An 18998-nucleotide genomic window follows, 5' to 3' on the forward strand; every position below is an offset into this window, starting at 1 on the left:
CCGATCCTCGCAGCCATTAATCACCGTCCGGCTCTCGCTTTCCCATCAGAATTGCATTAAGCAGCGCTGGCTGGCACTGCGCCGCTCGCTCCAGCCTGGCTTTGCCGAGGGAATGCTGTCTGTGTAGGGATGGAGCAAGGCTGGCACCGCTCTCCGCCCGGGCTCCTCCGTGATGCTGGGCCGGGGCACAGCCAGCAATCCCCATCACTCCCCTTGCCACTGGATGGTGCCTTCGGATTCTGCAGGGCGCTCCTCTGGTTGAACGCACCTTTTGTTGGATTTTTTTTCCCTTTTTCCCCTATTAGCCAAGGAAAACTTCGCAACTTCCCTTCTCTTTCGGAGAGGAGCCGCCGCCGCTGGGTTTCATTTTGGGTTGTTTTAATTTGAGGTCACGTGCACGTTGACAGTGTCTTTGAATCTAGCGATGGTCTCGTCTCTAGCTTAAAAGGAGCTTTTGAGCTCTTCCCTCTGTTGTTTTCTCTCTGTTCAGGAACAAAGACATTTTGGTGCCTTTAATTAAAAGGAATATTAATTCTCCGCTCCTTTGTCGAGAGACTTGAAGACTCTCTGCAAACATCCGTCTGCTCGGCGCCGCAGAGGGGTGAGCTCTGCTATGCCACAGGGCACGGAGATACGGGGCAGCAAACCCAAAACTCCACAGTGAACGTGGAGCAGCAGCCAGGGACGATGCTGACAGCCCCGCTGCCCGTGGTCCTTGAGTGGGAGCCCCACGGGGCTGAGCTGCCACGCAGGGCAGGCGCTCAGGGCTCCGGAGGTGTGTAGGGCAGGTCCCTGCGCAGAGCGTTTCCACACAGGCAGGAATCTCGAGCGTTGCTTGTGCTGTGGTTGGGGAGGCAAGTGGACGTGAACTTGGCTGTGCAAAGGGGGTTTTTCTCTGCCTGCTGCCTCCCGGTTGTTGTCTGTGCTGGCAGGTAAGGTTTTACCTGGGGACAGCCAGATGTTGGTAGTGTTTTGATTGAAAACGTGTGATTAGAGATGTTGGGCTGTAGAGAGGAAAAGACAAGGTGGATGGTGGGGGGGGGGGAGAGAGAGAGATTGTTCTCCCGTGGTGCTGGGTGCTGCTATGGGGTGGTGGGCACTGGGTTTGGGGGGCAGCTTTGAGGCCTCGTGTGGGTGCAGGTTTTGCCTCTTACGTTGGAAACTTGCAGGGTGCAGGATGTACAGACACTGGTGCTCAGCCCCGCTTTGGGTTAGGAGGGTCGAGCAGCCCCCCAGCCTCTGCCTGGGTGTATGGCTGGGGGGGCGGGATGCTGCCAACAGCCAGTGTGCGAGGTGGGGGTTCAGAGCTGGTGATGCCCCTTGTGTCCCTTCCCTGGATTTCTGCTTCTGAGCCACGTTTGCATGTGTGGAAAACCCCGGGCAGGATCCGGGCTGCGCGGTGTCCGGCTTTGCAATGGAAAGGAGCTCTCGGCTCCGCTCGCTGCCGGCAGCCGGGTTAAATCCCGGCGCAGTCTGGAGGCAGATCAGCATCCCCTGCCCCGCGCCTGCCCAGGGGAAGGATGTGGGGTGCTGTGGGACCGCCGGGGAGGAGAGGCATCCCCTAAATGTCTGTTGTTATCTCCCTTGGCAGGGGTCAGGGGGTTGCTGGTGAGCCAGGCAGGGATTGCAGGGCTGCCCGAGCCAAGCCAAAGAGGTGGCAGTGTCCCCCGGGGACACACAGCAGCCCTGCCACCAACACCCACACTGCTTCTGCCTCCGGGCACATCAACACAGCCGTGGTGGGCACAAGGATTTGGGCAAATCAGGGCCTGATCCTGCCAAGCGGGGCTTCCTGAGCCCTGGGAGGGAGCAGGGACAGCCCATGAGTGCTGGGCTTCAGTGCTGCCGCTGGGGTCGAAGGGATGCAGGTCGGGTGTTGTAGCCCTGACCTGTGCTCTCTAAGCTGGACCATGGGCAGCGTTAAACTGCCCCTCCAGGCTGAGGTCAAGGGGGGTCCCCAAGCTGGAAGCTTCCTGATGGCTGGCATGCGGTGAGACCATGCCGGTGGCACAGAGGAAACCCCCCTGCCCAGGCTCTGCTGGCGTTGGTGCCATTGCCCAGTTTGGGGTTTATTTTTAGACATCCTGAAGCTTGTTTTGCGCATTCCCTCCCAGCGTGCTCAGGCTCCGTAGGGGCAACCCCACCTTGACGAGCACACAGCTTCCCTTCGGAAGATGCTGACCAATGTTTCCAGAAAACATCCAAGGGATTTCCTGTTTATTTTGCAAAATTCTCATTGATATTTTTTTTTTTCCCCCTGTGATGTTTGATTCAATCTCACATGGGTAAAAATCGCCTTGAAATGGAGCCCGTGGTTAACAAACAGACAAAGAGTCAGCAACGCAGCAGCCCGGAGGCTGTGGGGATGCACGGATGGATTCGGCACCTCTCGGAGCTGTTACCATCCTGGCAGCTGCAGGGCAGGATCCAGCCGGGGGTCCCTGGGGAGCCGGTGGTGCCTCGGCATTCCCACACTGCAGGGACATCGCAGGGAGCTCCCTGCAGGCACTGGCATGTGCAAGAGGATGTTTTCCCTTCCCCAGCCACTTTCTGCCTCCAGAGTCCCTTGGCTGCTTGTGCCACTTGTCCCCACTCCAGCCCTTAGGACCGCCTTTGGGCACAAGCATCCCTGTGCATGTGGTGGGGTGGCTGCAGAACTTGCAGTCTGGGGCATTTTAGCCCCTCTCACTGCCCTCAAAGAGCACCCAAAGGGACATGGGTCTGGTTTGGGGTGCCCCTTTGGCAATGTGTTGTTGGACCAGTTGCTGTTCCAGCACAGCCATGCTGTGCAGGGATTGATGGATCCATAGCCCTTGCACCAGGGAGGGGGTTTGCAGTGAGACACGGATGTTTCCCAGGCAGAGGGGCAACTGATGGAGTTGCTGGTGGGCTCAGCCTCACCCCAGAGCTGCCCGCATGCCTGCAGTTGTGCCAGGCTGGCCGTGGCGCTGCTTATTCATGGTGTTTCTTTAATATCCAGGATCATGAGGCTGCTGGGGAGCAGGGAGGGTGTGCGGGCAGCACCGGGAGCTGCTGGTGGGACAGCTCAGACGGCGGCACTGGGGCAGGACACTGCCGGCAGCATTTTGCAGCAGATGCTGTGCTCCAACTTGGGGCTTGGTGGGGGGCATTGGCCATGCTGCAGCTCCTGCAGCACCAGTGGGTTAGGGGAAGCCCCCGAGCCTGGCCCTTTCCATGGGGGGGGGAGACCTCGCTTCCCGTCCCCTCTCTGTGCTGGCAGGCCACGCTGCCGCCGGCCGCTGTTGACTCACAGGCTCCAACGTCAAGTGCCGGTGCTGAGCCCGAGATGCTTTTAAAGGCAAGGCTGAAATGCACAAAATGTTCAACTTGTAAAATATGTAGCGTGAGAAAATAGCCTTTTCTGCTCTCCCCCTCGCTGCCGCCGCTTCCCTGCCCCATCTGCTCGCTTGGAAAGCTTCCCGCAGCTGGGGGGGGGCGAGGGGCTGGCGGCGTCCAGGGTCCCTCGGTGATTGCTGCTGGCCCCGCTCGAGGGTGTCATCCACCCCGTGCTGCTGTGCCCATGCAGAGCTGCCGACCCTCGGCAGCGGGAGGGCTCCCAGGGGCACCTCAAGGATGCGCTTGGTCCATGAGGATGCTGCTCGTGTGAAGCCTCCTCCATCCTCCCGCCCTCCCCACGCAGCATCCCGAGGTTTCTCTCCCCTGGGGCACGTTCTGAGAGCAGACATGGGTCTGACGCTGGGAAAAACAGCCAGGTTGTGTGGCAGTTGCTGCCAGCACGGGTGATGATGCAGGTGGTGTTGGGGTGTCCCATGGGACCCGGGGTTTCCGAAACAGGGCATCTCTTGGGAGGGTGCTGGGAAATACCCCTGCAAGGCGCCCCGCCAGCACCCGGGCCAGCCAGGAAGAAGCTGCCACGCCAGAGCTGGCCATAAGCCACGGTATCCACCACCCACCTTAATCCATCATTATCTGGGCACATTTCGGATCCTTGCCAAGAGCAAGGTGGGAAGGGGGGGTTGTAAGCATGCTCTCCCTATTCCCCTGCCATCCTTTTTGCTGCCTGTGTGTAATTAACAGAGTAATTAAAAACAGGATGAGTTAATTGGTATTCATTTATGTGGCAGATGTTTTTAATTGAGATACGAAACAATTTACCTGTTTACATAAACAATAGCAAATGAAGGCTTGTAAAACAGAGAGGGCTTTTTGGCTTTTGTTGTTGTTGTTGTTTGTTGTTGTTTCGAGGAAAATCAAAGCCATTCCTATCCACCCTGGCCATGCCAGCACGGGATGAGAGCTGGCTGGCACTGCCAGCACCGAGCAAGGCAGCAGGTTTGGGTCTTTGGCTGGCTTGTTGTGGCTTGAGAAATGGGGTTTGTTGGGCTCCGGGCACATCAGGGAGCCTGGTCCTGTGTCAGTGTCCCACATGGAGCTGTGCTGTCACTGCCACAGCGGGGGAGATGGAAGGGGACCAGGCAGCAGGATCCCTGCTGGCTGTTGCTGCCCTGGAGTTGAGTGAGGAGCGTTGCCCATGGTGCTTCCCCCAGCAGTGCTGGATGTACTGGGATGCTGTCCCAGAGGGACTGCAGGGAAAGCAAAGCAAATCAGGATGAAAGGTTGGACTAGATGGTACTTGAGGTCCCTCGAACCCTGGTATTCCATGACTATATGATTCTATGGTGAAACCCACTTTCCTCCCAGTACTGTGGGTGGGGAGCATCCCAACCTGGGCCAGTGACGTGGGACCCATCCCAGGATGCCCCTGAGCATGGTGAGGATGGCAGAAACAAAGGCTGGCTCACCAGCTGCTGCAGAGGGCTGCTGTGGTGGTGCAGGAGTGGCAGGGCAGGTCCTGTTCAGCTGAGCAGCCAGACTAAACCAGAGGAGCAATGCCCAAACTTGTGGGGTGGTTGGCTTGGCACTGTCACCCGCGCTGGGCCAGGCTGTCACCATCCCCCTGGCTGGAGGAGCAGGGCACCCCAAGAGCTATGCCACCTGAGGCATGGGCATCCCTTTGAGCATCACTGCCTGCAGGCAGCAGTGCAGGCAGCAGCCTGGCAGGGCTGAGTGCAGAGGTACCTGAGCACAGTGTGGTCCTGCTGCCAGCGTGGCCCTGGCACCGCTGGGCACATCCATGTCCCATCACCCTCACAGCAACAAGAGCTCCCTGTGCCTAGAGCTGGCCAAACGCAAGTTCATTTACATCTTGTGCAGAGGGTTTAATTAATTGGATTTCCTTTTCAAAGGCTTCATTTTTGCTGACACGTGCTGAGGCTTTTCTCTACTAGCCTGGCTCCCCAGAATATGTATAGGGGACACCCTGGTGATGGGTCCCTGGTAGCTGCCAGATTGGGAACGTCCCTCCTGCATCCCACAGTGCTGTCCTGCTCTCAGTCCCTCTGCAAGTAATCGGGGATGAGCCTGCTGTCACCTACCCCCATCATCACTGCATCCCTGGGGAGTGGATCAGGATGAGGAGGGAGATGACGGTGTCCTGCAGCTCCCACCACCTCTACTGGGCTCATGCACGTGGCCGGTGCTGCTGCCTGTTCGCCAGCACCGCACGCTTCCCTAACATGCTCCAGCTGGGATAGCTGGGTCCCTCGCCATCTTATCAGGGAGTTGTTCTTGGCCCCTGTGGCAGCAGCAGCTGAGGAGCAGGAATGCTTGCCTGCCTTTGTTTCGGAGGCAGCCTGGCTTCAGGAGACGTCGCCTCCAGCATCTGGATTTCATTTGTGGCCATTTGGAGAGCATGAAGGATGCTGGTCTTTTAATTCCCTTTTAACCCTCTCCTCACCCAGGAAGCTTCACCTGGCCTGGCAGGGGAGGGCTGCAGGAAGCTAAAGCTTTCTGATGGCCACAGTCAAGGCAGTTCCTTGCCCTCTCCATCCCCATCATTGAGATGGAGAGGAGAGCAGCCAGCCCGGGTACTTCGCAGTCATCAGACTCCTCCTAGGGCTGGCACATCCCTGTCTCCTGCCCAAGGCTGCCTGGGGTGGGACAGGGAGCCTGGTCCTGTGTTGGTGTCCTGGTCTGTTGCACAGCCTGCAGCCGTGTGATGCTGTGCATTGGTGCCTGCTGGTGTGCATAACTGCGCAGTGCCATGTGTTGGTGCTTTTCAGCATCCAGCACTGAGGAGCACATGGACAAGCAGACACCCTTACAGATACAGCCTTCCAGTATCTGAAAGGGGCTACAAGGATGCTGGAGAGGGACTCTTCATCAGGGACTGTAGTGACAGGACAAGGGGTGATGGGTTCAAACTGAAAGAGGGGAAGTTTAGGTTGGATATAAGGAAGCTCTTCCCTGTGAGGGTGCTGAGGCGCTGGCACAGGGTGCCCAGAGAAGCTGTGGCTGCCCCATCCCTGGCAGTGTTCAAGGCCAGGTTGGACACAGGGGCTTGGAGCAAGCTGCTCTAGTGGAAGGGGTCCCTGCCAGTGGCAGGGGCTGGAGCTGGGTGAGCTTTAAGGTCCCTTCCAACCCAAACCAGTCTGTGAGTCTGGGATTCAGGGGTTGCCTGTGCCCAGTGGGGTCGCACACCCTGAGCCCTGCAACCCTGCTGGGGCAAGTATGGGGTTGGGTGCTATGGGCAAGCCAAGGCTCCATCAGCCACCGCAGCAGTGACCATGCCCAGGCCAGTGTGTGGGGGGTTAAACCCTGCGGGGTGACAAATGGGGGGCTCAGGGTCACACGGGGGTGTGTGGAGTCCAGCATCCGCTGGCCCCGGGAGGCAGGGTGGGGGACACCACTCCCACCAGCCAAGGAGAGAATACTAATCCTTTTAGTCTTATATTATTACTTATTCATCTGGGCTGCACAGGCCTAATGGAAACCAGATGGAGGAAAACAGACACAGCCCCGAGCGGCTGGGACAAATTACCCCAAAGAAAGAGAAGAAAAAAGAGGGGGAAAAAAAAAGAGGAGAAGGAAAAAGAAATTCCAGTGAGGTTTGAGTCGTGTTGGGGAATTATTGTTTGGAGGTGCTGCTGGGAGGCTGCACTGTGCCCCTAAACCCCCCCTCATCCACCACAGAGCTCGCCCCATCCTACAAAGGATCTGGGTTGGTGGCCAGATCCTGTGGGTATCCCAGGTTCTGTTTGCTTTGGGCATTTGGAAAATCCATCAGATTTGGGGGCATTCCTCACCCCGTGCCTTCGTGGTGGTGTTTGGACTGAGAACACCTCAGGGAAAATTTAGGATTCAGAGGAAAATTAAGGAAAATACGAGAGAAAACACAGCCAGGCTTTGTGGAAACTTTCCTCCTGAAGGAAGCTGTGGAAAAGCCATGTGCATGCCAGAATGAGTGAATCTGTGTTTTCCTCTCAGTGTGGGCATGCGTACAGCATCAGGACAGCAAGGGGGACAAGAATGGAGATGCAGGCAGGGATGCTGCTAAGGATGCAAATGGGAACAGGGATGCAGACAGGGACAATGCCAGGGAAGCAGATAGGAACAGGGATGCGGGCAGAGATGGGGATGCAGGCAGGGGTGAGCATCTTGCAGCCTGGACCCTCCTCCTCCCTGCAAGCAGCAGCAGGGTCAAACCTGTGCTTGGAGCTCCTTCAGGTGCCCTCACCTAGGCAAGATGCCATGCTGTCCCCAAGCTGCTGCGGCTTGTCCCCATGCCCCATGGCTCTTGTGTGGAGAACCAGAGCCTCGGGCTAAGCACAGGGGTGGCTGCAGCCTTGTAGATGTTGAGAGCATCTTGCAATGCCTCCCTGCACCATGGCTCATCCTCTGCTGTCAGGGCTGGATCCTGCTTCCAAAACCAGAAGGCTTGGAAGAGCCTTGCCCAGAGATGGGCATTTCCATGAAAAGGGAAATAAAAGGTGTTTTTTCAAAGTATACCATTTATTTTGGCAGGCCTTGTAAAGAAACTGTTAGGGAGGGATGCGGCTTGGTCTTGGGGTTTCTCCTGTGGCTGGAGTGGGAGAAGAGAGCAAGGAATGGGAAACGGGAGCATGAACATCCAAGCATCTGCAGGATTCCGGTGTGCTGTGGGCAGGGAGGGATGATCCCATACTGGGAGGATACTGTGGGACCACAATGCTGACCACCCAAGAGTTTGGCCCTTGCTCCCAGCTCTCCCATCTCCCACTCCTCTGTGTGCGGCATTGGCTGCGGCACAAGCCCTGATAGCATCTTGCCTGGGATGAGGCCCCGGTTTTATTTAGCCAGGACAATGTGCTCTTACAGGGTTCAATTAATCTCACAGCAGTTGCAATGGATTAAGCCTGAATATTAGATTAGTGTTTATCAGCCTCGCCTGGTGGGGAGCGTGCCGGGGCACCGGGGGGGACCCAGGGGGCAGCCGTGGTGGCCTCTTCCTTCTTTGGCTGGGGCTGGTGGCAGCAGTGGCATGGATTTGGGCACACAGATCACCCTGTGGCCATCCCACCACCATCACCCTGGGCTGAGACCCCGCACTGGGTTTGCGCCGCCGCCGGCCATCCGGAGGGCACGGTGTTGGCACATTCCCATAGGGAGCCCATGATTTATTGCCTGTGCGTAATCCCTGCCTGGGATTACAGCATCCCCGAGTGCAGCTGCCCGGGATGGTGAGGGGTTAGTGAGGATTCCCCACACGTGGGCAGGTAATCGCTGGCGGGACCATGCCGGGGTGTGACAGTGATGGCTTTGCAGACACACAGGTTCCTTCTGTGCCCTGCGTGTGGGGCAGAGCCGGTGCTGCAGCGGCAGAGCCCTGTCCTGCCCTGTCCCCACTACAGCGCATCCACACTGGGCAGAGGCCACCATCCTCACCGTCGTGTGGACGCACCAGAGGTCCATCACCATCCCCACCAGCCTGCAGGCACACAGGACACCACTGCCCAAGCTGTGCCCGGGGCAAGGATTGCTGCCATCCTGCACTGTTTAGCTGAGACCCCCAGGCCAACCTGGGGTCCCCGTGGGTCCCTTCTGCACCCAACCCAGCCGAGGACCCCCGTTCACCCCCCCTGTGTCCTGTCCCTGCAGATAACACGGAGACGCCGGCCGCCACCATGCCCGACTCGCCGGCCGATGTGAAGACGCAGTCCAGGTCCACGCCGCCCAGCATGCCTCCACCGCCGCCAGCCGTCACGCAGGGAGCCACACGGCACCCGTCCTTCACACCAAACACCAGTGAGTACCCGGGATGGGGATGGGGACGTGATGCCAGGCAGGGGGGGTTTGCCTCCCTTCGCCTCCAGGTCACGCGCTGCATCCGGGGCCAGCAGCATCCTCGGACCTGCATGGTGCTGGCTGTGCTGTGGGGTGGCGTGACCCATCCTTGCACTGGAGACTGTCTTTGGGCTGCACACCCCAGCTCATGCATGCGCCTGTGGGGAGCACAATGGCACTGTGGGGACATCCTGCTCTCCTGCCAGTCACAGAGCAGTGCGTGGCCTTGGGTGCTCTCTCCTGCAGAGAGATGGATGGAGGATGCTGTGGGCTGGAGCTGGTCCTGTTGCAAGTCCTGTCCACGTGTGGCACCCAGCAATGGCAGGGCACTGTCCCGGCCAGCTGCAGTGGCAGGAATGGCGTGGTGACATCAAAGGCCTGAGTGGGGACACAGAGCCTGAGTCCTCAGTCTCTGTAGCATCATCGAACTGGGGGAGCCCCAAGAAGCTGGCTGTACCCGTGGCAAGTGGGCTCATTGGATGCCCACAGCGTTTGCATCAGGAAAGCTCTCCGTGCTGGTGACACTGTCCTGGCACATGGCTGGACAAGGCACACACAGGGCAGGGTCCAGGCTGGCAGGGACCAAGGCTGGTCCCTTGGCAGGAGTGGTGGTGGCAATCGTGAGCAGTTGCTCCAGCTCTGCTGGGACGTATCCTGGGCATGCGCACACAAGGGTTTTGCTCATAGGATCATGGAATGGTTTGGGTTGGAAAGGACCTTAAAGCTCATCTGGTTCCAATTCCCTGCCATGGACAGGGACACCTCCCACTAGATCAGGCTGTAGCTGCTTCAAGCCTAAAACCCCAGCAGGGAGAAAACATCTTTAGAGCAACCCCCAGAGGCGCAGCCCCAGTGCCGTACCCCAGTGTTCCCCGTGACGGCCCCGCTGCCATCCCAGCCTGATGCTCTCTAGTTAGAAATCAGCTTGTGCTCTGAGGGGTTTTGCTGTGTGGCATCCTGGGGTCGGCTCGGCATAGGATGCAAGGACAGAGATGCCCGCGGCCTTGTCGCTGCAGCTCATCCCGAAGCTCAGTGGTGTTTTGGTTGTTCTTGGTCTCAGGGAGAAACCCCCTGTTCTGGGGCTGTGCAGGGACTGCCCCTGAAGCGCAGAGCATCCCTCTGGCTGCGGTGGGATGCAGGGACCCAGCTCCATCCCATGGCATGAATTCACCCACCATCGAGGAGTGTTCCCTGCGGGGACCCTGTCCGAGAGCTGCCCCCTCTGCTCTCTCATCATAGCGTGTTTTATTTTGCTTGCAGATCGAGACGCTGGCCCTCCGACGTTTCTGCCTCGCGGCCGTTTTCATGGTTGCTTGAAATGGTCGATGGTCTGTCTTTGTAAGTAAAATGAAGCATCCGCTCTCATGAGAGACCCGAGCCGCAGCCGCAGCCCCCCCCACCACAGGGGAAGCTGCAGGGGGGCTTGGGCAGCCTGTGCTCCCCCCCGGCAGCCCCTGGCAGGGCACAGGGATGCGAACCCCGGACATGTGCAGGGTCTAACTTAGTAACGCACCTGTCGTGGGAACAGAAGCAGTTGTGGCCAAGGGGTTATTTTCGGCACCTCTTTAGCGGGCGGCAGACGCTGCCCGAGCCGTAGAGCGCGCGGGACCCCGCCGGGGCAGGCAGGGCACCGCGGCACCGCGAGGTGAGTGCGATCCCGGGAGCTGCGGGGTGCATGCCTGGGTGCCTTTAGGTGGCCGGGACGCGGGGTGATGCGTGTCAGCGCCGGTGCTGGCTGCGGAAGGGGTCCCTGCGCTCGCGGGGTGTGCATGGAGGGCTGGCACAGAGCAAGGGGCCGGGCACGCTGCCGCTGGGCACCCCCAGGTGGCCCCACTGGGTGTCTTGGCATGGGGAAGCGTGCCATGGAATGGGACGTCCCCTGGCACGGGATGGCAGCTTCTGTCCTCCCGGCTGGGTCAGTGGGGATGGAGGTGCCAGCGTGCTGCAAGCCGGGCTGGGGTCTGTGGAAATGGCTTGTGGCTTCTTCCAGAAGGGTGCTGAGCACCCTTTCTCTTGGCTGCCTTGAGAACTGAGGAGTAGGATGAGTCCCACGCCACGCTAGGGCATGCACTGCATCCTTACAGCATATATCCCTTTCTAAAGCTCCTCACAGCACCAGGAACCAGCCCAGGATGCGGCCTCAAGGATGCAGCAGCATCCCGGAACCTCCAGGGGTGTGCCACCCCCATGGTACCCAGCAGGATGCTCCGGTCCCCCCATGCCAGCCTTATCCCCATGATGCCAGGGCATAGCCATCCTCTCTGACCTCCCATCCCTTCTCTCCCACAGTGATGAACGGGAGCAGCCACTCACCAACTGCCATGAACGGGGCCCCATCTACCCCAAATGGGTTCAGCAACGGGCCGGCCACCTCCTCCACTGCCTCCCTGTCCACGCACCAGCTCCCTCCAGCCTGTGGTGCCCGGCAGCTCTCCAAGCTCAAGCGTTTCCTCACCACGCTGCAGCAGTTTGGCAACGACATCTCCCCCGAGATCGGGGAGCGGGTGCGCACCCTCGTCCTGGGGCTCGTGGTACGTCCCCCACGCATGGGGCCGGCACTGGGGTGATGCTCCGTGAGGGGATCCTGCAGCTGCCTTTAGGGATGGGGATGCTGCTAAAGGGGAAAGAGGGTCCTAAATCATGGAGAAATGGGGTTTGTCTGCAAAGCATCTCCTGGGATCTGCACAGCACAGTGCAGGGGGCAGGGCTGGGTCCCAGCTGCTGGCACTGAAAGCCAGGAGAATGGTTTTCCTTCGAGGGTGGTTTTCCCTTGAAGCATGGCAAAGGAGCATAAATAGGGAGAAATAGCACAGCATCCCCCTGGGGGCTCCAAGGGGGTGCTGAGCCTGGGCTCTCCCTGCAGAATTCCACACTCACCATCGAGGAGTTTCATGCCAAGCTCCAGGAGGCCACCAACTTCCCGCTGAGACCCTTTGTCATCCCCTTCCTCAAGGTGGGTGACCAAGTCTGGGTGATGCGGGAATGCCGGGGTTAGCATCACCAGTAAAGGGGGTTCAGTGGGTGGCTTTGGGGCCAGGGCTGGCGCTGTGGGGCTGCCCATGTCCCCCTGGGCACACGTGTGGCATCCCTTGTACACCCATCTCTCTGCACGTGCGGAGTCACACGAGGCTGGGGCTGTTTGCAATGAAGCGAGGGGCTCAGCCCAGCTGGTGACCATTTGCAATTCATTAAAAATCCCCTTTTTTAGTATTTGCCTTTTAATTCCATGCTGACTCTGTGCTCTCACCCTGCTCCTGCCACCTGGCAGCACCGGCGCTGCTGGCAGATGTTCAACCGCAGTGTCCCGTCCCTCAGTATAATGAAAAAGAGCAAAAAAAAAAGCCCCTTTTCCACCACCCCCTATAGCAGAGGTCCATGAATCCCGCAGGAATCTGCCTGCAGTGCTGCCGGAGCCGTTTGCTCCGGGCAAGGGAAAGCAGAGCCAAAACGTGGCTGGGGGGCAGCAGAACCCCCTTTGTCCTCCTGCCTGGGAGCAGGGGATGGTGCATCCCTGGCTCACAGGGTCCCTGTGGGCACTGGTGGCCCCCTAGCCCTGGGCAGGCTGGGATCCATTCCTGCTGTCCCGCTGCCAAGCGTGCGGCGGCCGCCCTGGCACCCTGCTCCCAGCTGTTCCCACCGCAGGCTCCAGATGTTTCCCATTATCCTAACTGCAACCAGCCGGGCTCGGCGTGCTTCCCAGACTGGGGCTGGCTGGGTTCTGTGTGGGGCTGTTCCCCCGGCCAGGGAAGGGGAGGGTCTTCCCGCAGCGGACATCTCTGGCTTGGGCGCTAACAGATCTCACAGATGGGGTTTGGCTCTGGATCAGCTGCCTAAAGAGAAACCTGGAGCTGGCAGCCAGGGCGCCCAGGCAAAAAGGGTCCCTGCTGCTGGATTCCTGCTGCTCTGCGTGCCCCCAGGGGCTGCAATGCTGGGGGGGGGACGTGGTGGATGCACGTTCATAGCTGGTCCTCATGTCCCATGGGTGCCAGATGGGCTGGGTGCTCCCCAGCCTGGGTGCTCAGGTCCCCAGGGTGAAAGCTGCAGGGATAGAGTAGGAGATGATGCTCTGCAGCCCTGCCAGGATGCAGGAGGGTTCTGTTGAAGCTGTGCCCATGTCAGCACATGGCTGAACCCTCTGGGGTGCCACATATGTTCCCCCAGCAGCCCAGCTGGTCCGGGCGCACTGCAGCAAATGGGGAAGGTGCTCAGGACCCCATTCACTGCAGCGTGGGGCTCTGAGCAGCAGGGTGCTGGGCTGTGGGGGGATTTACGGTGCCGTGGACCAGACTCTCCATCCCCTCGCAGGCCAACCTGCCGCTGCTGCAGCGGGAGCTGCTGCACTGCGCCCGCATGGCCAAGCAGACCCCGGCCCAGTACCTGGCGCAGCACGAGCAGCTGCTGCTGGACGCCAATGCCTCCTCTCCCATCGACTCCTCCGAGCTGCTCCTGGAGGTGGGCGAGAGCGGCAAGAGGAGGACGCCAGACAGGTACCGGCCGGGGGGATGCTTTGGGTGTTTATCCAGGGACACCGGTGCCCGGCAGGGACCAACCTCCTCCTTTCCACCCAGGACCAAAGAGAACGGTTTGGACCGAGACCCTCTGCACCCCGAGCACCTCAGCAAGCGGCCGTGCACCATGAGCCCGGCGCAGCGCTACAGCCCCAGCAACGGGCTGAGCCACCCTCCCAATGGAATGGGGCACCCCCCGGCTGCTCCCCCGCTGCCCCAGCACTACCGCCTGGAGGACATGGCCATGGCGCATCACTACCGTGATGTCTACCGGCACTCTGACCCCCGTGAGCGCCAGCGGCCCGCCGGTGAGTGCTGGCATCCCCCAGGGCTTGAGGGAGCAGGCAAAGGGCTGGAGACCCCCATGGTCCCCAGGCACAGATGGGTGCTGCGGGGTCTGACCTTGTTTGCCTTGCAGCAGTGCATGGGGCACGGCAGGAGGAGGTGATCGACCACCGGCTAACTGACCGGGAATGGGCAGAGGAGTGGAAACACCTCAACAATGTATGTAATGCCCACTCCCCCCCATCCTATATCATCCCACATGCGTGTGCTTTGCCTCCCCTTGCTTTGGCCTCCATCCCCACCGTGTTCCCCCTTGGGCTTTGCTCCTGTGCATCCTCTGCTCTCCGCAGCCAGAGTGGTACCCAGCCCTGGCACAGCCTGGCGTAGCCTGAATCCCCCACTCCTGTGCTATGCACCGCAGCCCCTCCAGCTGCATGCAGCAGAACCCACACACACCTTGACGTTTCTTTCTCCCCCCCAGCTGCTGAACTGCATCATGGACATGGTGGAGAAGACGCGCCGGTCGCTGACGGTGCTGCGGCGGTGCCAGGAGGCCGACCGCGAGGAGCTCAACCACTGGATCCGGCGCTACAGCGATGCCGAGGACATGAAGAAGGGCAGCCCCCCCTCCGCCCGGCCCCACAACAGCTCCTCCACCTCCGAGGCACCCCAGTTAGGTATTGACCCCCGGGGCCATGGGGTGCGTTCAGGGGGATTGTGCCCCTCTCTGGGGTGCCGGTGCTGTTCCTTTGGGGGTCCGGTGCTGCTGGAGGGTGGGTTTGCGGAGGACAGCATCTCCTCATGGCATCGCCTCTTCTCTTTTGCAGATGCTCACCGGGAGTTCACACCTCGGCCCCTCTCTGGGTACATGCCGGAGGAGATCTGGAGGAAGGCTGGTGAGTGCAGGGCAGGCAGCAGCATCCATCAGTGTGCCAAGCCAGCTGGGTCTCTGCCCCATCCCCTCCCTGCGCTCTGCTTGGGTGCCTGTGGTACTGGAAGGGTTTGAGGTGGGTTTGCAGTGGGGAGCAGATGCTTGCAGCCCGCCCCATGGCACTGCCGCAGAGGAGGACAGCAGAGCAGGGGCTGGGGTGGCCGCACACCCCGTGCCATGCTCAGCTCCCTTCCTTCCAGAAGAAGCCGTGAACGAGGTGAAGCGCCAGGCCATGTCGGAGCTGCAGAAGGCCGTGTCGGACGCCGAGCGGAAAGCCCACGAGCTGATCACGACGGAGCGAGCCAAGATGGAGCGAGCCCTGGCCGAGGCCAAGCGCCAGGCTTCCGAGGATGCCCTCACCGTCATCAATCAGCAGGAGGACTCCAGCGAGGTGGGGGCTGGCAGGGGCGAGCTGGGGGGGGACAGGGTTGGTGGCAGCATGGGCGTATAGGATGTGGTCCTTCTGCAGTCAGGTTCTGCAGCATCTCTGCATGCAAGCGTGGGTACTGGGGGGCTTCAGCAACACCACGCGGTGGGATGCATGGTCCAGGCTGAGGATGCACGGTCCAGGATGATGTGTGTGGTCTGGGATGTAGATGCATGGTCTAGGATGGGGATACGTAGGACAGGATGATGTACATTGTCTGGGATGCAGATGCATGGCCCAGGATGAGGTGTATGGTTGAGGATGGGGTCCAGCATGGGGATGCGCAGGCTGGGATGATATTTATGGTCTGGGTGGAGGTGCATGGTCCAGGATGATGTGTATGATCTGGGATGTAGACGCATAGTCCAGGATGATATATATGGTCCAGGATGAGGATGCGTGGTCTGGGATGTGGGTGCATGGTCCACGATGGGGTGTGTAGTCCCGGACAGGGATGCGCAGGCCACAGTGATGTGCATTGTCTGGAATGCAGATACATGGTGGTGGATGGGGATGCATAGTCTGGGATGTGGATACATGGTCCACGATGGGGTGCATGGTCCAGGATGGGGATGCTGTGATGGTCCAGGACGCATACACACGGTCCATGATGGGGTGCATGGTCTGGGATGCGGGTGCACAATCCAGGTCTGAGGTTTAACTCTGCATCCCCGCAGAGCTGCTGGAACTGCGGGCGCAAAGCAAGCGAGACCTGCAGTGGCTGCAACACCGCCCGCTACTGCGGCTCCTTCTGCCAGCACAAGGATTGGGAGAAGCACCACCACGTCTGCGGGCAGACTCTGCAGGGGCTGCCGGCCCCCGCTGCCCCCAGCGCCGGTGTGGGGCTGCCACCGGGCCCGGGGCAGCCCGACGGGGTGGCCACCATCGCCAGCAGCCCCAGTGAGACGGGCTCGGTGTCCGCGTCCCGCGCCGGCACGCCGGCCACCCCGGCTCCGGTGGAGAGCGCGTCCCGCTGAGCCAGGCTGGGACCAACGCTGCTGCCACCGCTCTCCAAGAGACACGGACTGCACTCGATGCAATCTCCTCAGCTACCTGACTCGTGTGACCTCCGAAACGACCTCTCTAGCTCTTCACAAATAATCCTCACGGATCCTCAAACTGGGCTTTAAGTGGAGTTAAGGCAAATACCGGTCTTCTCTGTTCTCTCTTCAGTCTTTGTTTTGGCTTCTTTTTTTTCTTGGTTGGTTTTCTATCAGTTGAGGGATTGTGGTTTGGGTATTTTTGGGTTTTTTTTGGGGAGGGGGTTTGTCCTATTTTTTGCTTTCTGGATGAGGGATGTGGCTGCAGCCTCGCCATGGAGTGACATGGGGAGAGGCCAGCTTGGTTCTGGCCCATACTGGCACTGCCAAGGGGCTCGCTTGCAGAAGGAAAGAAACTTCTTTTCTTCATCTCTCTCTTAATTTTTTCCCTTTTTTTTTTTTTTTTTGTAAAAAAAAAAATAAAGAAATAAAAAAGAAAACATCGAACTCTTTGGCTTTAAGTAAGAAATTGTAAAAAAGGAATAAAAAAAAGAAAAAAAAGAAAAAAAAAAAGAGAAAAATCCAAAAACCAGACGACGCCAAGTCAAGCCGCGCGACGGACGCTCACCTGTAACTACCTTGCTAGCTAGCCAAGAACAGACCAGACTCACCTCTGCTCCAAAGGAAATCCAAAACCAAGGAAGATCCAAACGTCTCTCCACTGCCAAAGTTCGTTCCGTTCTGTCGTCGCTCCCTTCCCTCCCCGCAAGGCCGGATGGACGCGCCCCTGGGTTTCCATTCCAATAAAGCAAAAAATGGGTGTTTTCCAAGCAAATCAAAGTCCCCGAGCTGCAGGAGGGGGAGACGGTGGCTGAGAACCGCAGCCGGAGCTGGCACATCTCTACCTCTGCCCGCCGCCGCCATGGAAAAAGAGAGTTAAAAACAGAGATTAAACAACAGATTTTGGTTTTCTCCCTTCCCGAAGCCGGCAGCCGGACCCCCCCCTCCAGCCCTATTCTGACAGGCTGCTCCCACACCCCGCATTGGATTTGTTTCACGTGGATTTGGAAGAGGAAGAAGGAAAGGAAAGGAAAGCAAGCATCACCTCCTTCCCGGCCGAGGAGGCAGCCAAGGACGATGCCGGTTGTTGTGTGCTTCTTGCACCGTTGTACAAAGCGCAGAGGACGGGAGTGCAATACGGAAAGTCGCCCGGCTCCGAGAGGAGGGAAGCCCCACGCGGGGCAGGAGTGCTGTATGCTAATGTGAATGTAAATAGTGTTTTGCAGAGGTCCAAAAAGATGCTGATAGTAACGATAATAATGACGATAGCGATAATAATAAGAGACATTTGCCAAACGAAGGATGATGAGAACGCGCTGGAGGCCGCGGTGGGGGGGAGCGAGGCTGGATGGAGGCGAGCAGCAGTCATGTGCTCCATAGGAGATGTAATTGTTCCGCATTTGCAAAACCATCCTGTGTGTTTTCTGTAGGGCAGGAGGAGGAGGGAAGGGCTAGGGGCCGGGTCTGTTGTGTTATCAGTCACCCAGGGGCCCATGCCGTGCCGCTGCCGCAGAGCTTGGTGCACGGGACACCACCGAGGTGATGTTCTTGGACCTGTGTAACCAGCACCGAGCCCTGCTGTGGGTTTCTGTGCACCCCAAGGTTTCAGTGCGTTCCCTATGGGGTGGTTTCTGTGCACCCTGAGACCTTGGTGCATACCCCACGGGGTTTCTGTGCACCCCAAGGTCTCAGTGCATCCCCTGGGGTGATTTCTGTGTACTCCAGGGTCCCAGTTCATCCCCTCAGGGGGTTTCTGTGCACCCCAAGACCTTGGTGCATCCCCCCGGGGGGTTTCTGTGCACACCAAGGTCTCGGTGTATCCCTCTAGAGGGGATTCTGTGCACCCCAAGGCTGGGAGCTCTCCCGGGTTGCCCCCCTCTCGAGTGACTGTTCACTTTATTTATGGTGTGACATATGTAATATTGTCTATTTTTCTTACGTTTCCTGAGAAGAGGTAATATATAAGAGTTCTGCAGATGCGCCTGCTGCGAGGCCACCTGCTCTCCCGGGTGTCCATCCCATCCCTGCCCTTCCCACCACACGTGCCCCTGCGTATCCCCATGCGTCCCCAGCCCCGCGCCGGGGCTCTGCCTCTCTACCTCCGCCTCACCGGGAAACTGTGGACGAGAGCATTTCCATAGGGAATTTCCATGGGAATGCTCTCGTTTCCACCCCCTTCTGGTTTGCTTCCGTTTCTTTTCCTTACTTATTATTTCCTTCTTCTGTTGTTTTTTTCAGTGACAAAATTACCCAACAGAACCTTGCATTGAAACCAAAAGCCGAGGGAGGGATGGGATGGGCAGTGACGGGCGGCGCTAGCAGATGTCCAAACCAGAGCGACAGCTTTAAAGTGTGATATTTCCCAAAAACGTTAGTTTTTAGCCACATCCCTCGCAGTGATGTGGCTGCGGCGCTGGGGAGGTGCTGGCCAGAGCTTCTGTGGGGTTTTACTCCAAAATGGTGTTGGGGCATGTGGGGGGCCAGGGGATGTGTGCCCTGTGCCATGCCCAAGCCATGTTCTTTGGTGGTTTTATGTGCTATGGGAGATGGTAGAGGGATGAGCATAGCTGGGAATAGGGACACCCCGGTGGCTGTGGGGCAGTTCGGGGACACGGGGGTTGAGGTGGCTGGGCATAGTCCTCTGCTGGATCATGGACGCATGG

General features: G+C 59.0%; 1 protein-coding gene across 5 annotated transcripts; it reads left to right on the forward strand.

Moving 5' to 3' along the window:
* Window positions 1-439: 439 nt before the first annotated feature.
* CBFA2T3 (CBFA2/RUNX1 partner transcriptional co-repressor 3) lies at window positions 440-18570 on the forward strand. Of its 5 annotated transcripts, XR_009965805.1 has the most exons (13): window positions 813-932; window positions 8959-9105; window positions 10405-10482; window positions 11434-11675; window positions 12008-12097; window positions 13450-13631; window positions 13713-13960; window positions 14071-14156; window positions 14419-14614; window positions 14765-14833; window positions 15069-15259; window positions 15973-18040; window positions 18082-18570. XR_009965805.1 is itself a non-coding variant. In XM_062623671.1 (12 exons), the coding sequence occupies exons 2-12, from the start codon at window positions 8985-8987 to the stop codon at window positions 16270-16272; spliced, it is 1803 nt and encodes a 600-aa protein (XP_062479655.1). In that variant the 5' UTR covers window positions 440-601; window positions 8959-8984; the 3' UTR covers window positions 16273-18570. The 5 variants fall into 5 exon arrangements, 4 of the variants coding, with proteins under 4 accessions (XP_062479655.1, XP_062479654.1, XP_062479656.1 ...); XM_062623671.1 differs by lacking the exon at window positions 813-932 and adding an exon at window positions 440-601 and having other exon boundaries at window positions 15973-18570; XM_062623670.1 differs by having other exon boundaries at window positions 15973-18570.
* Window positions 18571-18998: the final 428 nt, after the last annotated feature.

This window comes from Pezoporus occidentalis, unplaced genomic scaffold (assembly GCF_034315485.1).
Source record: "Pezoporus occidentalis ecotype Australia unplaced genomic scaffold, CSIRO_AGI_Poc_V1 ctg258, whole genome shotgun sequence".
NCBI lineage: Eukaryota > Metazoa > Chordata > Aves > Psittaciformes > Psittacidae > Pezoporus > Pezoporus occidentalis.